We start from the raw sequence: 19,571 nt of genomic DNA, 5'->3' as shown, positions 1-19,571 counted from the left end.
AGATCCTTCCTTCTCTCCTTGCCTGTATTCTTTATCCTGAACCTATCAGCCTGTTTTCCATTTTGAAAGGACACTGTCAAAACATCTCTCATCACTGTTGAAATAATGCTTTGCCTGTTGTTTAGAGTAATAACCCCTTGGCAGCCTGAGCCGGAAATCTGTTTCCTTACCGAGTTGTTTTTTGTCTCTGACTCACACCCCAGTTTGTTATTGTAGGGTTTGCTCTGTGCCAGGCTGCCAGCAGGACTGGTGCATAGTGAAGGCTTTATGCAGGACCTTGGTGTCCCCAGCACCTGCTTGGAGTTGGGGAGAGAGGCAGCATCAGATGCTGACACCCCTATCAGCCTCCTGGCTGGAGCAGCATGTCCCCCTCAATGGGCACTGCTCCAGATAGGCCCCTACTGTTGCTGGAAGTGGCTCGGAGGCGCTGTCCAAGAGCCCAGTGGTGGCACAGAGGGAGCCCGTGGTCACACGGCCAACACCCTAGTGTTGTCAGTGGCCAGCACTGACAGATGCAGTCGGCCAAAGTCACCACTGAGGTGACGCTGTTTCTCCGTCTCTGACAGTCCCACCCTGCGTCTGCCTCCTCCAAAGCACACAGCCCCAGCCAGCTCCATCTTAGGTACCTGTTGTTGGGCCAGGGTGCGTGGCACCCTCAGCAGGAAATCTGCTGCCACTCTCAAGCCATCTGGCTTTGCTTCCAGGCCCAAAGTGGAGGTTTTGCATCACTGAGGTGCATCCCAAGGGGATGTTGTGCCTGGGGTACTGTGGTGTGGAAAAGCCTCTCGAGCCCGCACCATGACAGCCTTTCTTGTGGGAGCACTTCTGCACTGCATGGGGTTTTGTCATGCCTCCAGGGGACAGGGCATGGGACTGGGTTTGGGTGTTGGGACACCTCCTCTGAGCTCACTGGGCTTGCTGGCTCCTGCTCACAGCTGACTGCTCTCTTCCTTCTTCCTTCCCAGCTTCCCTGGAAATGAATGAAAGCTCTCGCTGGACCGAAGAGGAGATGGAGACGGCTAAAAAAGGTGAGACACTCGTTTTCTTTTTTTTATCGGCTGTGCTGGAGCTAATCCAGCAACTGGGGATAGAAAGAATCTGACTGCTGGCTTTGGTGCAGTGTGATGGATCCTGAGCTTTGGGGCCGGATCCTGCCTGTCCTGCTGTTGGTTTGTTCCCGGTGCGCCTCAGGGAGGGTGTGGGGAAGGCAGGGAATGGTGCGGGGAGTGCGCTCAGCTTCTCCAGCCCCAGGAGCTGTGCCAGCACCAAGGATGCCTGGGCTGTGGCTGGAGCCATGTGTCCCTCGAGGCAGGAGTTGGCTGTAGGAAATGGGGAAGGCGTGTTGTCCGTTGCAGTGTTGGAGCTGCTGGTGCCTTTAGCATGGGGTGTAGTTTCACCCCACTCTTAGGAGCTTTATGGCCTCGGTGTGATCTGTTCAAGGCACACAAAGAGTGTCTGCCTGTGTTCACTGCTCTGGGATTCAGGGAGAGGACACTGAGCCCCAGCACTCCGCAGGCACATGTTGGGGAGCTCTCGAGAGCCAGGGCAGTGTGCGGTGACTTTACATCCTGGAGCTGATTCAGAGCCTTTGCTGAGACCGTTTTTAAAAAGTGCTGAGTGTAGCACAGCCCTTCTTGCCACTTCCCCTCCTCGTGCCGCTCCTGCGCCAGCCCTTTCACTGCTTTAATTTTTTGCCAAAGTCACGTCCTGTTGATGGGCTGTCGAGCTCACGTCCCCAGCCCGTGCATCCCACTTGCGTTGCTGCCGACTCTTCTGGCCCGGAGAGGATTGTAAATGGGAAATTAAAATGGAAATGAGTGCTGTTCAGGGATGGCAAAGGCAAATAGGCGTGTTAGCAGGTTCGGCTCAGCTTGGAGAATGCACCTGCTGCTGGGATGGTGATTACATGTTCTGGAGTGCCGGCTGCCCAGGTGCCGGTGGGAGCTGTGGACTTGGATTACTTTGCCTGTGAATATCCCAAAGTGTTTGGCTCGCTCGCCTTTAAGCTGTTCCAGCCCTCTTTTACAACCCAGTGCCAATCCTGTGCATTGCTGAACGGGGCTCTCTGTAGTCACAAAACTTAATAGATAGACTTTAATCAAGGAAACTGGCCTGGGGCCAGGTAATGGGGTGAGCAGATGCTGGCAGGGGAGGGTCGTTGGAGGGATATTTTGCGAGCACTGCTTTATTTTGGAGATCAGCATCTGGTTGTTTAAAAGTGCCTCTTGTTGTTTTATGCTGGATGGTGGAGGTGCACTTAAGGAGCCTCAGCACCAGCTGCCAAAGCCTGTGTGAAGGAAGGATGAAGCGTGGGAGCATGCAGCACTATTCCAGCCCAGGGGCCAGGAGGAGGCAGGGAGATTTGCTGGTGTACAGCCCAATGCCTGATTGTTTCTCCCTTCGTTACAACCTGGGAAACTGAGATTGCAACACCAGACTTCTACAGAAAAGCCAAATTCCCCTCTGCCAGGAAGCAGCCGCTTTAATGCTTCGAACTGGCTGTGTCTGGCATTTCCAGGGACCTGCGTGCTGGGGGTTTCCGACTCACAGCAACTGAAACTCCGGAGGTAACCTCAGAGGCTGGAGGAGGCGGTGGCAGAGCTGCTGCCAGCACGGCTGGGCAGGGGCAGAGGGGGTGGTGACCTGTGCAGGCTGGGCTCAGAGACACAGGCACAGTCCTCCTCACCATAAGGACTCAGCCACCCAAGGCACCCTGCTCCATACTGGTACCAGCAAGAGCCCACAGCTGGCTGGTTTAGGGAGTTCAGCAAGATGTGAGTCCCAGGGAATGTCAGCCCTACCACGCTGGGGTATTTTGGCAGATGGGGACAGTCTGCTCCTAGCACTTACCAGCCAGGAGATCAGCCTGGCCCTGCTGTCCACGCCTGGGTTTTGTGTGTGGCATGAAACTCCTTGTCATTTGTGTTCAGGGAGGTGAGAGAAAACAGCCCTGGGACAGAGAGGCAGCAGAGCTGCCTGCTCTCCTCCACAGTCACAGAGCTGCACAGGGAGTTTCCAGTCAGGAGAAGGCAGGATTGTGTCTGCTAGGGGAGACAATGAAGGGGAGTACCGTGTTACTAAACTTAAATAGGGGAACAAAAACTCAGCAAGAGGAAAGTTTTTGCTTAATGACACTTCCATTATGCAATAAACTTCGATTCAGTAGTCTGTCAAAATGTGCAGAGATTGGGATAACGATGGGGGAATGTGTTTTTCTGATATTATCTCCTTGCGCCATATCTGTGATCCTTAAAGCAGGAGGTTTTGATTTACCCAGAGCTGCTCAAGGATTTCCCCCTTCCCTGCCCAGGCTGGGAAGCAGCAGCACCCACGGCTTTGCTGCCAGGCAGGGTGCAGAGGCATTCAGCAGCAGGATGGGGCTGCTCCTTAAAAGGCAATGTTGAGGCAGTTCCTGCCTTTGGGGGACCTGCTGGATGAGCCCATGCAGGCAGGAGTTCAAGGTAGGCTGGAAGGGGGTCTGAGCAGTGGCTGAGCACCAGCCTCAGCAGTGGGTGGTTTATTGTCCCCCCCCAGCCCCTCCACCAAGTGTCACCACTCGTGCCAGAGCTTCAGGGCAGCCGCAGCCGCCCTGGAGCTGAACTCGATGAACCAGGAGGTTTCCACATGACCTTAGTTAACTAAGTCTTTAAAGTCTGGTACCTGTTCTCGCCCAGCTCGGGGTTTTCCCGTGGCGTCTAGCAAGTGGTTTTGTTCTTTCAAAGAGGCGGGTGCAAGTGGCAGGTTCTTGCTGAGGTCCTCCCGTGCTTTGCCCAGGCTCTGTGCTCCTTGTCCTGAGGGCACAGCCAGCTTGGGGCTCTTTATGCTTTTTTCCACACTGAGGCCACGGGATGGAGTCAGGTGATGAGGCAGAGGAGCGTTGGGCACGATTGTAAAATACCAATGACAGAGAGTTAAATAACCCATGAAAACTCCTATATAATTCCTTCTGGGTAGATATAAAATATTCCCTTGGATACCAAAGGCACTCTTTTGAATGCTTATTTTCAGTGCTGCCAATAATTCATCTGAGTTTTGGACTCACCTGAACCATGTTTTCCCCAGTCCCGTTCTGTTTACAAAACTAAAATAAAGTCAGCCACCTTGCATTACCTTTGAAATGCAGGAGCTGGCTGGGTGAAGCTGGGGAGCTGGCAGCTCCATACCTTCCTCCTTTTGTCTCCCCTGTGCTCATGTTGGAGCCTTCCTTTCTCCCATCAGATGTATTTACAACTGTAAAAACCTTCTGATAGTAGTAAAAGTGGGCTGGAGAAACTGGTTTGCAGCCCACGCCCATTACTGCACGTTGTCCTTCTGGTGGCCTTGGGGTGAGATGTGCCTTGGGGTCTCCCACTCAGGTGTCCTCTATCCAAGCAGGGTGCAAGGGCAGCCCAGAGCAAGGAGAGCCCAGCCTGTCCATGCCAGTGCAGCCAGAGTGCAGTGGGTGCCTGGTGTTTGTCATGAACTCTGTACAAAGCAACATGTTAAAAATTATTTGGATGGGGCAGATAGAGTGCCATGAGGGCACAACTGTGTCCACGGCGTAAATTAGCCACACTTGCCCTGAGTGAGGCTGTGGTTGACTGCAGTCCCATCCCTGCCATCCCAGGCTGGTGCTTGGCTGCCTTTCAGCCAGGGTGTCACCCCCAGGACCGTGCCTGTGGTGCTGGTGCCCACTGTGCCCCCAGAGCTGCACTTTCTGCCACCATTGGTTGAATGTTTCCCGAGTGTGTAGGAGCAAACTGCGAGGATTTGCTTAGTGAGTGTCAGTGAATGGAATACAAAAGGCCTGTCAGGAGGAACTGCTGGGTAATTACTATAATTTGCTGCCTACATTTTAATTTTGAGTATTATTTTTTCAACAATAAGGGAGCGGGAATAGTATCTGAACCAGGTGAAAGAAGAGAGCTGGGCCTGCCAGCAGTGGCTGCTCCATGTGTACTCACTGCCATGCTGGACCAGAGGGAATGGCACATCTCCAGGAGTGGGCATCCTGAGGGGGTCTTCCTGTGCCCTTGTGTCGAAGGATAGAACACAGCAAAAAAGAAAGGCTATGGCAAGAGTAGTAAAACCAGGCAGGTCTGTGATCAGGGCACAGGGCTCAAGGTTTTGCAGCAAGTGGATGCAGTGGTATAGGAATTATCCGTTTCAAAGGGGAGATCTGGGAGCTCAGGGTCTCCAGCCAGGGCCAGCAGAGAGGGGATGTTGTGCTAGAGCTGAGCTGGTCCGAGACCCCCAACTCCTTGCTGGTCAGGTACCCACACCTTGTTAGGTGACACTGCCTCCCTGCAGAGAAGTGGCATGACAGGTGTGAAAGGTGCTGGGAAGTTCAGCTGCAGGCTCCCACATCAGAGGTGTGCTTGTGTCCAGTCACCAAATGAGAGGTCCACTGGGAGCACAGCAGGCTGGTGCCAGCATCACCTGAAGGAAGGAAGGAAGGGCATCACTCACCAAGGAAGGAAGGAAGGAAGGGCATCACCCACCACAGTGGCAAGAGCACACCGAGCCAGCTGCCTGTGCCACGGTCCCTCCAGCAGCGCCCCAGCGCCTGCAGGGGATGCGGGCTCACCCCCACACACCATCCCCACTGCTTCCCTTGGCACAGCATCAGCAGCCTGGCGTGCACCTGGCTCTGCCACCCACTGATCCATGGCCCAGGAGAAGTTACTCACCTTCTCTGAGCTTCTGCAAAGCACCCCGAGGTTAGTGCGGGAAAGCGATGCAGACCACGCTTTCGGGATGCCTTGCGTGGTGTCGCTGACTCCGTAGGGCTGGTCTTTCTCCAGAAGAGGATTGCGGCACATTTTGGCGGTGCCGTAGCCAGAACTGCCTCCATGTTCGCTCCCAAGAGGGTGTGTGGGCGCAAGAGGTACTGGAGGATCACACCAGGTACCGTCAGGCGTAGGGAATGATATCACTTAGTTTTTCCCCTATAACCTTGGTCTGTTAATCCATGCGAGCTCCCATTAAGGGACCCTTTTACGGGCTCTCTCCGCCCTCACCAAGCCCAGGGTGGAGCTGGGCAGCCGTGCCAGAGTGCCTTGGAATGTCTCTAGTAAAAACCCCGAGCTGCAAAGAGCCGAGGGGCTGCGAGCCGACATTCCTCGCCTGCCGCACTGCCCCTCCAGGCTTCTTCTCAGTTCCCCGAGATGGCGAGCACGGTACCCCGCTCTCCGAGCTCCTCTTCCTTCCAGCCTCCACTTGCTGTACGGGAGCAGAGGCTCCGGTCTGGCCATGGCGGCACCGGTGCCAAAGCTCTCCCCATCCATCCCTCCTGTGCCAGGGCAGCAGCTGGGGCCGAGGTGTCCCAAGGCGCCACGGCACCCGTCGGTGCGGCACTGGGCTCGCCGGCACGCACGTCCCCAAAGAAAAGCGCCTTTGATTCACTTGAGAGCGGAGAAAACTATTAGCCAAGCTTTGTTTTCCTGGATCCCTCCCCCTGCCGCTGACATTCAGCCGAGAGCGAGGGAGACAGAAAGTGAGCGAGGGAGGGCGGGAGCGGGTGCCAAGCGCCGCACCCCTTGTCAGCTTGGGTCAGCGCCACGTTCGTTATTAATGCTCTGTCTAGAGGTCACATTCAGATGCAACGAGCCCCGGGTCAGCCAGAGGAACAGATTAGAGCTTGCTCGCTGCTCCGCCACATACCGACGGCACCGGCTCCCCGTCCCCGGGCTGGCAGGAGCGGAGCTGCCGCGCTCCCGCCCCTTCGCTTTTTTCTCCTGCCTTTTTTTTTTTTTTTTTAAATTATTATTATTTCTTGGCAACGTCGGGCATCTCCTGAAACAGCACAGTCTCCCTATAGCCCCGAGCTGCTGAGCAAGGAGATGAGGTAGGGGAGAGAATACTGGCGGCGCTTCCATCCACCTTAACAACCGCGGCTGCAGCCGGCTGGAACGCTCCGGCGAGCGAGCGGAGGAGAGCGGAGAACGCTGTTGGCTCCGAAGGGAAGAGCGCTGGGGCCGGAACATGTGTTCCCACCAACTTCTGCCATCGGGGTCAGGAGTCTGCCGCCTGTGACCTGGTTTCCAGCCTCGGTGCCCGTTTGCTCGCCGCTCCCGGCCGCCCATGGCTCTGAAATCCTCTCGCCCCCAGGATTTAAGGAACCGGCTTTGCTTTCTTCTCTGTCTCCGGCTGCTGCGAGGGAGCGAAAGCGAAATGCGTGGGGAGGGTGTGAGCGGAGCACTCGCAGCGCTTTGCCGCGGGCTGCCGTGCCCGGGGGGGCTTTGAAGAAGTGCCCTGAGAGCCGTGTCCTTCCCAGCCCACCCGCTGCACACTCCAGGTGTGCTCCCTGCCCGCCGGAGCACGTAAGTCGGGTGTTGGGGTCCGAAGGATGGGGTTAACCTCGAGGTTGTGTGTGGCTGCGTGCCTGCGGCAGAGCCTGCGTCCGGAGCCCCCGCCCCGAGCCGAGGAGCTCAGCCTTCCTGAGGATCTGATAACTCGGTTAGTCATAGTTTCAGTTGCGATGTGGAACGAAGGGCTGGTGCTGCCGTGCCGGGCTGGAGCGCCGGGGAGTGCGGGGCAGGGGGAGCAGGCTCTGGGGGTGGCTCTGCTGGAGGAGTTCATGGAGATGGGGTGCCTGGCGAGCCGGGAGCTTACCGGGGGTGTCTCGGCTGGTCCCTCCCGCGTGTGCAGATAACTACAGCGTGGGAAGCAGGTGTTGCTGTTTCGCTCTGGTTTCATGTAGAAGAAGAGTGGTGGGGCTCCCTGCTGGTCCCGCGGGCAGGGGCTGCAGGCAGCCTCCTCTTCCTCCTCCCCACCTGCCCTGCTGCAAGCTCCTTCAGCGGTGTCCTGGTGAGCAGGGGCACAGCCAGCCTGGGCAGGGGAAGGACAGCCAGGAGCTGGCATTGCCTGTGGCCGGTAAAGGTCACACCACGCTGGGGACCACTCATGCTGACATCCATCACCCCCCAGCCATGAGCTCTGCCATGCCAGCTCCTGCCTTCTGGCATCTTTCCTGCCAGAGCACCCGTGCTCATGGCACATCCACACCGCTGCCAGTGCCTTCGTTTCAGCTTTGCCCAGGGCACACAATCAGCCTTGGCCCGGCTGTCACACTTGGTGCTGGGCCACCAGTGTGGTGATGAGCAGAGGGACAGAGCTGCATGTTTGCTTTGGAAGGCAGCAGTGGATTGTGTCAGAGGGGATGGGTTGTGACACTGGGGACTGTCCTGTTTTCCCCTGCGGCATTCAGCAACGGCAGGGGGAGGACTCTTGCCCCACTCGTTGCCTCAGGATTGGTGGCCGGATGTGATTTTTTTTTTATAATTTTTTTTAAGAAGTCCCAGCCCGTCAGCGGGGTGACAGAGGTCGTGGGTTTGGCTGAGCGAGGCTGGGAGTTGCAGAGTTAAAGCTCAAACTTGTTTCTTGGCTTGCCAGGGCCTTTCTGGTGCTCAGTGCATGTGATGCCTCGTACATGCAATTTGATAAGCCTGGTGCTGGGACGGGCAGGATACAGGCACCAGCTGGATGTTAACTCCTGCTGTGCTGGGTGCTGCTGGTTTTCTCCAGGACCTGGGAAGCAGGAAGGGGGATTTAATCTCTCTGGGGGCACATGGTGCCATCTATTCAATGCAGCCATGCCCTCAGCCCCCACGCTGTGCCCTCCCCTTGCATGGACTCACAGGTCAGATCCTGGGGCACGTCCTTTGGGCCGGTTGCGTGTGGCTGTGCTGAGATCAGCCCGTCCCCTGGGGTTTGTTGTTGCAGCAGAGGTTGGGCTGCCACTTTAGGGCCAGGCTGACACATGGCAGCAGCCTGGCAGGAGGCTGGCAGTGAGGCTGGGGCACAGCTGCAATGTTCCCAGGCACAAACAGAGCCATGCCAGGAGCCCCAGTGTGGGACTCACCATGGTCCCAAGCCCCATGGTGTCAAAGCAGCCAGGGAGGGACTTGGATGTGGAGCCAATGGTCAGTGCCACTCCCAGCCACACAGGGCTCTATGGTTAGTGGCCTCTGGGCAGAAAGTCCCCCAGCAAAGGAGAAAGATGTTCTTAGCAGGTTCATTCCATGCTGACTTCCATCTTGAAGTTACCTTTCTGTGGCCTTATAGTAACTCTGGGCTTACAGACTCTGCATCCTGTGCCCTCACAAGGTGCAGGGAAGAGCTAGGGAGCTGTTGGCATGATAGTGGCATCACATGGGCAGTCAGGAGCAAGCCAGGCTTGCAGTGTCCCACAGGCTGGTGGCATCTCCAGCCCCACAAGACACCACACAAAAGACCAGCCACACAGCAGGAATAACTGCAGGCAGCGAGGTGTTATTTCCCAGAAAGTCTGGATGGTTCTTTCACAGGTCCCCTCCAGGAACCTGGGGTGCCCCTGCACCCGTCCCTGGGCTGTGGTTGTGACTCCTACCTCCATCTGCAGGACCAGGGGCGCCCAGATACCCCAGCAGAGATGGCAAGGACACGGGTTGCTGACTATCTCCTTCCTCCTCCTCATCCTCCTCCACCCTGCTGGCTTTGCCCCATGTTTGGGTGGCACCATCTGGCCAGCATTGCCAGCCCTTGGTGTGTTGTCTGACCTGGGAAGCTGTTTGTGTTCATGAGCCTGTGACCAGCACTAATCCCCTGGCACACCTTCCCAGCCAGGGACATCACCTGGGCTTCCCTGCCAGCATGCTGCCACTCACCTGCCCAGGCTTCCCTCCCCTTCCCTAGCAGGGCTGTGTGCCTTGGGGTGGGAAGAGCCTTTGCTTCGTGTTGGGGGCTGAGAGCAGCTGTCCCAAGTTCTCCTGGGCGTGCCAACACCTGCTGCAGCCGTCCCAAGGGACAGGGAGCCGCGCTCGGCCTCGTGACTGCCGAGACACGGCTGTGGGATGTGTTTTATTCCAGAGACGGTCAGCACAGCGTCTTTTTTCCTTTTGGAAATAAAAACAGGCTCTCATAGGTCATCCCCTGGTCTAGAAGCCATTCAGACAGGTGCTGGTGAGCATATTGTTCCTGTGGAGTTTGGCTTGCACGGAGGAGGTTTCCCGTCCTGTGTGGATAATGCTGCCCTTGTGTGAGTGCATCTGGTGTCAAACCTTTCTCCTCTGTGCCTCCTCCATCTGCAGGTCTCCTTGAGCATGGGAGGAACTGGTCGGCCATTGCCAGGATGGTGGGCTCCAAGACCGTGTCGCAGTGCAAAAACTTCTACTTCAACTACAAGAAGAGGCAGAACTTGGACGAGATCCTACAGCAGCACAAACTGAAAATGGTGAGAGCCCTGTCCCAGCCCACATTGGGTGCTGTGGATATTCCCTAGCAAGGGCTTGGATGCTTCCCACAGCCAAGGGGGGGCCTTCATCACTTTGGGTGAAAGTTGTGGGGACTGTGGAGTGGCATGGGAAAGGGTTGTCCACCCATCTGTCCCCCCTCGGAGGTCTGGATGAGGCAGAGCTGCTGTCTGGGTGTCTGGAGTGTGGCTAGTACATGGGGAGATAAGGAGCAGGGCTGTGGTGTGTTGGCCAGGATGCAAGTTCTGATGGCTGTGCAAATACTTTGTTTCTGGTGAGATTGGGCTGTTCCGCCCTGGTGAGCAGAGAGCCCAGCTGGGCCACACGGGTCTGTACCTTGCAGGTTCTGCAGTTACCTGCAGTAAACTGCTTTGGTTTGCCCCAAAGGAAATCAGAGATTTAGGACAATCTGAGGAAAGCCTGTCTCTGACAGAGGTTTTCTTCAGCACTGCAAGTAGATGTGCACACCTCTCTGTGCCTCAGTTTCCCCTTCAGATGGGGCTAATGCTGCTGCTTTCCTGGCATGTGGTGCAGGGTGTGAATGTACTGAGGCTTGTTTGGTGTTCTGGAGATAGCTTGGACTGCTAAGAGACACTAAAGATTATAATTATTTCATTTGTAGAGTATCCTGGGGTTCCCAGTTTCTGGCTAATAGAATTCACATGGCTAAACCCCCAAGGGGTGCTTTGAAAATGCAAAGGACAATGTTCAATGCAGGAATCTTTCCAAGCGAGCTATTACAGCAAGAGTAAAAAGAAAGACAGGAAAACATTCAATGACTCACCCAGGAATTTAATATCCTAGTCAGTCTATAGGAATGAGAGAAAGAGAAGACATCGGCGATTCTTTTTTATTAATTCTCTATGCACAGAGACACCCCTGTGTTCCCATGTTTCACCGAATTGTTTTTAGAAACAAAGCAAACAAACTATATAAAAGACCCCCAGACCCATATAAAGGCTGGAATGAAATATTCTGTAAAATGTGCATCAAGCCCTCTGAATATAAAAAGTTACATTAGAAAGATATCATTGTTCATTACTGGGGAGAACCTGAAATAAGATCATACGGCTTTGCTGGCAGTGGAGCCGGTGTGTATTAATTTACTCTGCTCCCTAATGTTGCAGAAATTATATCACGGAAGTGTTTTTCTGCAGAACCACATTTTTCCCTGCATCCGTCCCTCCAAGGCAGCCGCTAGACTTCTCCAGTCTAATTGCTCACTCTCACTTGCAGTTTATATCAGCATCATCATTTTATTTCTTGAGCATTGGAGGCTGTGGGATTTGGTCGTGGAGAAGAACAATGAACATTCAGCTGTTATTTATTGTACTCTATTGTTTTGTGGCAACAGCAGATGCCAGAAAGCTGAAAAAAATAAAAGAACAACTGAGATTAAATTGCCATGGACCTTCCTTCCTTACTCCTAAATATAATCCCAAGCAAACCGAGCCTCCAAATCTCATCCTATAGCCAGTATCAGCCATGACCTCTGTGAAGGAAGCACGTGTGAAGCAACCTGGCATCACTTAGTTCTGCCATGACATCCACAGATTATTCCCTGACCTCACCACCACCAGCTATTGCTGATCATGTGCAGGGAAATGCAGTAGCTCTGCTTTTCCTCCTCAACGCTAAATGAGAGTAAACTTAATTAGCAGATCTCATTCATTTCCCAAATAGGGCTCATTAATACTGTAGCCTCCTCTTCCAGGTAGGTGTGACAGCAGGATTCAGCAGCGTGCAGGTGGCTCTGAGGAGCTGTGGGGCCGTGCCGGCGGCAGTGACCGGTGTGGGGTGGGAAACAGACACAGAACCAGCCGGCTGCACCCTGGGACAGGCAGCCTGTTACTGCTGGGGCAGGGTCAGGCCACCTTGAGGCTTCACTTTATCTGCCCTGCTGTGTGTTTTGGCTTGGTTTCACTGCTGCGCCGCTCAGATGTGTCCCAGGCATCAGCGTCACTTAGCCTTGACCTTCAGCACACTGCACTCGCTAATCTTGGCATTTAAGGAAAGCAGGGCATCGGCAGACACGGTGTCCTCTGAGCTGCTCCTTCTGTTCGTGGCTGGAGATAAGCCCTGTCTTCACTGGGAGCAGTCTGTGGTGTGACTGTCACTTTGGTCTGCTGGGCTTGTTTTGGCTTGTGCAGGAAAGAGGGGCCAGTTATCCCCAGGGCTGGGGCTGGTCCTGCTCGGAGACCAAGTCCTTTGGACCTCCTCTGAGCAACATTCCTTTAATTCCTTGCTTTTTTGGATGATTCTGGCTTTGCACTGCAAAAATGCTTCAGGAGTGCAGTCTGGTGGCCTCTGCTTCTGGGAATGAGTGTGTCTGACTTGCCTTTGTCCTGCTGTTGGGACAGGCTGAGCCCGATGGGAGGTTGCCATCAGGGTGGCTCTGTGTTGGTGATGGGATTTGGGAGCTGTTTGGGTTGTTGCTGCCACATCAGGTGGTGAGTGCAGGAGGAGGCCTAATTTACTGAGATGGCCTTGAAAGACATTGTGGAGGAGGAGGCATGGAGTGACCCCTTGTGCAGGGTTCTGTGTCCTTGCTGTGCTCAGGGTATATCCTCAGTGGTTTTGGTGAGTCAGAACGTTTGAATGGCACCAAGTTCTGGATGCTCCTCAAGAAATACCTGGTGGAAGGTAGAGAGGAGCAAGACTGCACCAGGAGTCTGAAGCTGTAGGCGTGATAAGAGGCAAAGTGGTGGCCTTGAACACATCTCTAGATGCAGGCAGGATCTGCTGCCTGTATTTCACATCACTTCCCCCAAATACCAGCAGTGGGGTTTGCTGGAAGAGGGACCCACGGTGGCCCTGGGGCCGCTCACTGCTCTGCCAGCAGCTGCCAGCCCCAGGCTCTGGCCAAGTAGGGTGCTGAGGCAGAGGCTGGTTCCCAGCTAATTCCCAGTGAGGAGCCCGCTCCTGCCCGCGGCTGAGTCACGGACCCGTGAGTAAGAGGCAGAGAAGTCTTTGCCATAGTAACGTCGGCGCTTTGTCACTGCGTTAGCATGATGGGGAACTGCTGCTTCACACAGGAACGTGCAGGGCTGAATCGCTGCCGGGGCAGCACCAGGACACCTCCGGCAGGGCTGGGCTGGGGAAAGGGAACCACAGAGCCTGGCGTTCCTCCCTCTGCCTCTCCACGCCTGCACAGAGCCGCTTCTCAAGTGCCTCTTTTCCCTCTCTCCTGCCCAGTTTGATAAAAATAGATTTTGAGCAAGCAGCGTTTCCAAGCAAAAAGCAGTTGTATTTGTTTGTTTTATCTGGAAGTTTTCTAAAGGATTGAAAAGTTGGGGGTGGGGGAAGGGGGGGAGACCAGCTCTTCCCAGCACAGAGATCCAGCAGCAAAGTTAACGTTTCCACCACGGCTTTATCTTTTCATCCATGTAAATAAACGTCCTACACACGTCACTCATGTGGGGTTTGCAGGGAGAGCCGGAGATGATGAGCCTGTTCCTACTGGTAATATTTACTCAAGCAACAAGAGCAGGAAACAATAGCAAAGCCGAGACTTTTCCTTTAGGTCTGCAGGAGGGAGCAGCTGTCCACACCCTCGTGGCTGTGGCACGTGCTCCAGCCAGGGAGGGTTGGGGCTGTCTCAGGGCAAGCCAGGACACCAGGTAGTCACCTTTGGGATGCTTTGCTGCACTGAGCGTGCCCACTGTCCACTGGTGACAGCTGCCCTGGCATGGGAGTCAAAGTTCTTTGGCAGCACCTGCCAAAGGAGTCATGAAAGCAGGTGCATGAGGATGTTGGCTGGGCCGTATCTGGGGCATCAGCTTTGTTATCTGCAGATAAGCGTCAAGTCGCAGCCACACGTGTTTGTGTAGCTGGAGGTAGAGCCTGGAAATGCGCAGGACCAGCGTGTCACGCTTGTGTCATGAGCAAACATGTGACCCCCCAGGCTCTTGCCAGCCCCTCACTGGTGACCTCTGCATGCTTGTCCCTTGTCCATGTGTCTGTGCCGTTCTTCCCCTGAATACTGAGGCTGGAGCTCCCTGTAGAGCCAGGCTGGCCATTGCAGAGCAGTCAAAAGTTTTTGGCCAGGTGATACCACACTGCCAGGCTTTCAACAGGCAAGCCTGTCAAAGGTCCCAAAGCCTGGTGCTCAGAGGGTTTACCCAGGGCAGGGGGTCGCTGGCAGTGTCCCTCTTGACCCTTTGGGCAGGACCAGTGCTCTCTGCTGCCCCATAACTCCTGGTAGGCTTTGCCTCTCACCATTCTTGCTCTTCTTCAGGAGAAAGAAAGGAACGCCAAGAGGAAGAAGAAAAAAGGCGCCGCTGTTCAGAATGAAGAAGCCGCCTTCCCTCCCGCAGCTGAGGATGAGGAGATGGAGGTGTCAGGGACGAGTGGCAACGAGGAGGAGATGGCAGAGGAGGCGGAAGGTGAGGCAGGTGGGGGCTGTGGCAGGGAACGTGCTCAGCTCCTCTGGCTTTGCTGCCCAGTCGTGGCAGAGGCACCGCGCACGGCCTCTCTGGGGCTGCCTGTGTCAGCACTCACAAGGGGTCTGTCACCCCAAAGTCACGCCAAGGGGATGGTGTCTCACAGCACTCGTGGCATTTTGGATACCTCTGGATTTCACGCTTGCAAGGAGTGCCCTGGATCACTGCCCTCCTCCCGTGTCTGTCTGGACAGATGGCTATTTTGGGAGCCCTTTGGTTTCTGATTTCCGTCAGTGCGCTTTCCAAGAGCACACAGCCTCCCAGGACCTCCTGTAAATCACATTTCTTGGTGTTTTGCTCCAAAGGACGGTCCCTGCATGCTCTTAGCCACCACTCTGAGCTCTCATGGAGCTTATCATGGGCTCAAGGAGAGATAACCCACCGAGGTCTCTCCCCATCTCATCAGGGCACTGCTGCTTTCCTGGGCAGTGGAGCTCCCAGAGCCCAGCACTGGAGAAAAGGCAGGGGAAGCCGTGGTCTGCCACCAGCAATGCTGATGCACCTTGGTGGGGCTTTTCCTCCTCCTTTCCCTTTTAAGGCAGCATTTTTCTCCCTCCCAGCCATACCAAAGAAAGGAAACAACTTGAAAGTGACAATTTTCAGCTATTTATCGCTTAGAAAGCGCAGCAGTTTGGAGTTCAGAGAAAATGTGCACAATTTTCCAACAATGCCCATTTGACTTCTGTCAAAGTAATTTAATAACTTAACCAGCACTCTGGCACCACACTGGTTCCTGGCCTTAGCACCCAGGCTAATGGGACTTGAAATGGGAAATCTTTTCAAATTGTCCTTGTGAGTGACTCATAACAAGGCAGATTCCAGGTAAATCTTTGTGCGAGGTGATACATGACTCACAGGAGCAAAGTAAAAGGTAGTTACTTCTCTTTGTAAGAGTGCCTGAGAGGAAACAACATGATTTTGAGATTAGAGACAGATCTCTTGACATGCTTCTGAGCCTTACTCTCCAAGCATTGGCTCTTGCTCTGCTGCTGGGGTGCCCTACAGAGTTGTAGGAAAAGCATGAGGGGTGTGAAAAATGTAGTGAGCATGGAAGTGCCAGGGTGGTGTTACACAGGAGATGGTCGCTGGCTCCAGGGTGACATTTGGGGATACTCAGACAATACCTTGCAATTGCAGGGGCCGCATGGCCAATCCAGGGACAGGGGGAAAGACTCAGTGTTGGAATTATGGTGTAGAGTATGGATTCAGCATCTGGAGGGAATGCAAGGAAGTCTAGAGCTTGGCTGAGTTTGGGATGAGCCACTGTTGGATGTCTCAGGACAGCATTCAGAGTAACATCAAGTGGTGGTTGGGAAGAGTTTTGCCAAACACACTGTGAATCTTGTGAACCTTGTTCTGGCTGGGTGATGGGACACCTCAATTCTTGTTTGTAAGTGAGTAAGATTGAAGAAGACTGAGATTCCTGATGAGTGTGGTACAATTTCACTCTGAGGACAGATGGATGTGCTCTGACGTACAGCTTTTAGGACGCAGTCCCTCTGTGGCACTCCTGTCACCAACATTAGAAGGCTCTCTGAGCTGCTGTGAAGAGAAGCAAGTCAAGGAATGCATGTGAGGAAGCCTTTGGGGCATGAGCGTGAGAGCCCTGCCCGGTGGGGACACGCTGGGATGGGACTGTGGAAATCTCCTGGTGTTCCTGGCCCTGGCCATGTTTGTCCAGCCGAGGCTTGGAGGGAGTGATCCTCTCCCCAGCTGTAGAAACAATCTCTTGGCAGCACCTAACTCTGAGCAGTGCATGGATGCTTGTGCTTCCAGCTCACATCAAGCTGCTGGTGGCAGATCTGGGAATGATCCTTCCCATGTAATAATTAACCTGTCCTGCAGCACTGCCAGCACTTTCCTTTCGGTGACCCTGACCTCCTTTCTTCTGCCACCAATAACAAACACGTGTAGTGTTTTGGGATGATCCCAGCTGCTCCAGGGGTGGCAGAGCCAGGGAGACAGGTGATGTAAGTCAGCGAGTAGGGTGCCTGGTCTGGGGCAGCTGATCATGTGCCATGGGTAAGAGGGTGAGAAGGGAGCAGATCTTGTCCTGCCAGATCAGCCAGCAGCCAGGGTTTTCCCTTAAAATCCAGCTTCCCAGTCACTCAGTCTCCAGGCTTTTGGGCGTGTGATTTTGTGTTTGGGTGGGGGTTAACAGTCGTGCTGGGCAAGCAGAGAGGCCCCCAGAACAGCCCTTTGCTTAGCAGGCTCTGGATCTGGGGATCCCAGCACAGTTCTCCCAGCCCTGGGATCATCTCCCCCTCAGAGGAACGAGGGCGTTCTCTTCCCAAGGGAGGGGGTGGAGGCAGCGATATGGGAAGCAAGAATCTCAGGCTGATCCTTATTTTTATTTCTTCCCTTTTCTCAGCTGCAGTAAATAACAGCTCCGACACCGAGAGCATTCCCTCACCAAGGCCCGAAGCCAAAGAAGGAGGCGAAAACGGGGCCAAGGCACCACCCGGGCCGGGAGGTGACGCCGGCACGGAACCGGCAGTCAAGTGGGAAGAGGCTCCAACACCCCCCGACGCTCCCCCTGCTCCCCCTGCCAACCCCGCTCCTGCCGCCAGCCCCCCGCCGGAGACAGCTCCCGAGGCACCCAGCACCGAGGAGAAGGTGCCGGAGGAGCTGGTGGTGGACGTGGTGAAAACGGAGGAGCCGGAGGAGAAGGTGAGTGAGGAGCCCTGCAAGAGCGAGGTGAAGAAGGAGGAGAGTGAAGAGAGCCAGGAGAAGGACAAGGGGAATGACAAGAAGGTGGAAAGCGGCGTCAGCAGCGCAGGGACAGCGGGGACGGAGGGGACACCCAAGGCCGAGAAGAAGGAGAGCCACAAGGGCAGTAAAGGCCCCGGGGTGAACCCCGACAGCGACTCCAGCGCGACCTGCAGCGCAGACGAGATGGATGAGCAGGATGCTGTGGACAAGAGCAGGTAGGAGTGGGGGGCAAGGGGACAAGGGCATGACCCAAGGGCCAGATGAGCTTTTCCATTGTGTCACAGTGCCCATGGGTTCCTTTGTGAGCTCCTGCTGGGGGTATCACTGCTCAGGTGCTCCCTGGCAAAGGGGCTTCCCAGCTGTGTCCCCATGTGCCCCCCCAGCCCTTTGGCCGTTGCTTCCAAAGGGGCTGTGACACAACAAGCAGTGCCATGTCCCAACACACGGGTGCTTCTAGGACATGGCCGTGGGCAGATGCTGGGTGCAGAGCCACTGCATTTGCTGGTGGCAGCTGCCCATCTGGGTGACGCAATGGAGCGGGATGTGCTCTCAGGGACAGCGGAGTTGTGCTGGTTTGCCAGCATCCGGGGTTGGGAATGGTTTCTGTCTCAGTTGGCATTGGCAGGAGAAAAGTCACGTCAGGGATGCCTTTTTACTGCAAGAGGGGGCGAGTTGCTCCTTTGGCAGAGGTGTTGCTCAGATCTGTAGGGAGAAAGTATCCATCCTGGCCATAAGGGCAGGGGAATATGGTATGTACAAGCTTTCCTGGGGCCATGCCAGTGGGTCTTCACCTGAGCCACTGCAGTCCTGAGCCCCCCACCCACCCCTAGGTCTGGCAGCCAAGAGCGCCTCAGACCCTTCATGGATGGCTCTTGGGACAGGGAGGAGAAACACTGGCCTCCTCCTTGGAGAAACATCTTGCTCCCCTCCCAGCTTTTCCCATAGGGCCCTCCCCACCCAAGAGCCTCACACATGGAGAGAGGGTTTTCCATTTTTTAAAGAGTACGTGTGAATACACACATCTTTGTAGCACTGAATTTTATGACGGCTCTTGGGCCAGGTAGGACTCCTGTGTACACCCTGCCATTGTATGTAGGGGCAGCAGTCCCTCTTTGACTCAGAGCTGGGCAGGGACTGAAGGCTGGCATCTTGCATCCAGTGTCTTGCAAGCCTTCTGTGGGCTCACGGAGGGCAGTTTGGCAGCAAGATGGGTGCTGCCAGGCTGGGCAGGCCGTGGATGTGTGCAGTGCTGTGGATGGGGTTGTTGAAAGAGCATCTGAGCAAAGTGGTGGGATGAAGTCAGAGGGAGCTGTTGTGCTTCCCACCATCCACATGGCCTCTGTGCTTCCCCTGTGGTTGATGCAGGAGCCAGTGGATGAGCACTGCTGGTGTGGGAGCATCCTCTGGGGTGCAGCCCCTCGCTGCTGAGCAGCTGGAGCAGCGCAGGTGGTGCCAAGGGGTGGTGCGGGTGCTGCTGGCCAGCCCCGTGGCAGGGCTGAGGCCTCTTGGCTGCAGTGCTCCTCTCCAGCAATGGCCAGAGTCCAGCACCACCCCTTTCCACCCTCCCCTGCTTCCCAGACAGGAGAAAATCTCCCAGTAAGGGAGAATGAGGCCAGCAGGGCTGTTCTCCTCTAGTTTAACATTAACCCAACCGAAAGCAGGGCAGCAGTGGCTTCTACCAACTTCCTAGCAGCAAAGGAGCAAATCCTCTTGGGAACAACTTTTCCATCGCGGCTCCTCGCTGAATCAGCTCCTATCTCGCTTGTCAAACAGTTACCAGCTTCCAGGAATATTAAACACTAAACAGGCGTCCCAAGCTCCCGGGCCACTCCTCTTAGCTGGTGTGCTGATGAGGCGCGGGCGATAGCAGGGCCTGCTGGCACGGGAAGGCTGCAGCTGACGCTGGCATCGGGCGCTTCCCAACCCAGAAGCACCCACAGGGTTGATCCTCAGCTGGCTCAGAGCTTTTGGCTCCCAACAGGGACTCGGTGCCCTTGCCAGCTGTAGCTTCGCTCCCTTGCCTTCCCCGTGGGCCGAGGGCTGCCGGCCCGCGGGCGTTGGCGCAGCCCCGCTGCCGCAGCGTGACTCGCGCGGAGCGGGACCGCGATGCCGCGTGAGCCGCCCCGTCACCGCATCACCCGATGCTCGCCCACCCACCCAGCGCCAGCGGGGCGTGGGTGCTCTTCCCTGAGCTTGTGAAAGCATC

At 55.4% G+C, this 19,571-nt stretch overlaps 1 protein-coding gene and 1 long non-coding RNA gene across 22 annotated transcripts in view; one reads left to right on the top strand and one right to left on the bottom strand.

Moving 5' to 3' along the window:
* NCOR2 (nuclear receptor corepressor 2) overlaps nucleotides 1-19,571 on the top strand; it is a 226,570-nt gene that overhangs the window by 173,522 nt on the left and 33,477 nt on the right. For all 21 annotated transcript variants that reach the window (XM_059863546.1, XM_059863545.1, XM_059863534.1 and 18 more), the window contains 4 exons: nucleotides 966-1,028; nucleotides 10,050-10,192; nucleotides 14,449-14,596; nucleotides 17,025-17,580. In XM_059863546.1, the coding sequence (XP_059719529.1) occupies nucleotides 966-1,028; nucleotides 10,050-10,192; nucleotides 14,449-14,596; nucleotides 17,025-17,580 (910 nt within the window). The remainder of the gene's footprint in view (nucleotides 1-965; nucleotides 1,029-10,049; nucleotides 10,193-14,448; nucleotides 14,597-17,024; nucleotides 17,581-19,571) is intronic.
* LOC132336240 (uncharacterized) lies at nucleotides 3,119-8,118 on the bottom strand. Its single transcript, XR_009488828.1, has 2 exons — nucleotides 5,670-8,118; nucleotides 3,119-5,418 (listed from the first exon to the last, which is right to left on the bottom strand). It is a non-coding gene; the product is annotated as an uncharacterized LOC132336240 (long non-coding RNA).

Source organism: Haemorhous mexicanus, chromosome 19, assembly GCF_027477595.1.
Source record: "Haemorhous mexicanus isolate bHaeMex1 chromosome 19, bHaeMex1.pri, whole genome shotgun sequence".
NCBI lineage: Eukaryota > Metazoa > Chordata > Aves > Passeriformes > Fringillidae > Haemorhous > Haemorhous mexicanus.
This window is presented reverse-complemented; position numbering and strand designations above follow the sequence as displayed.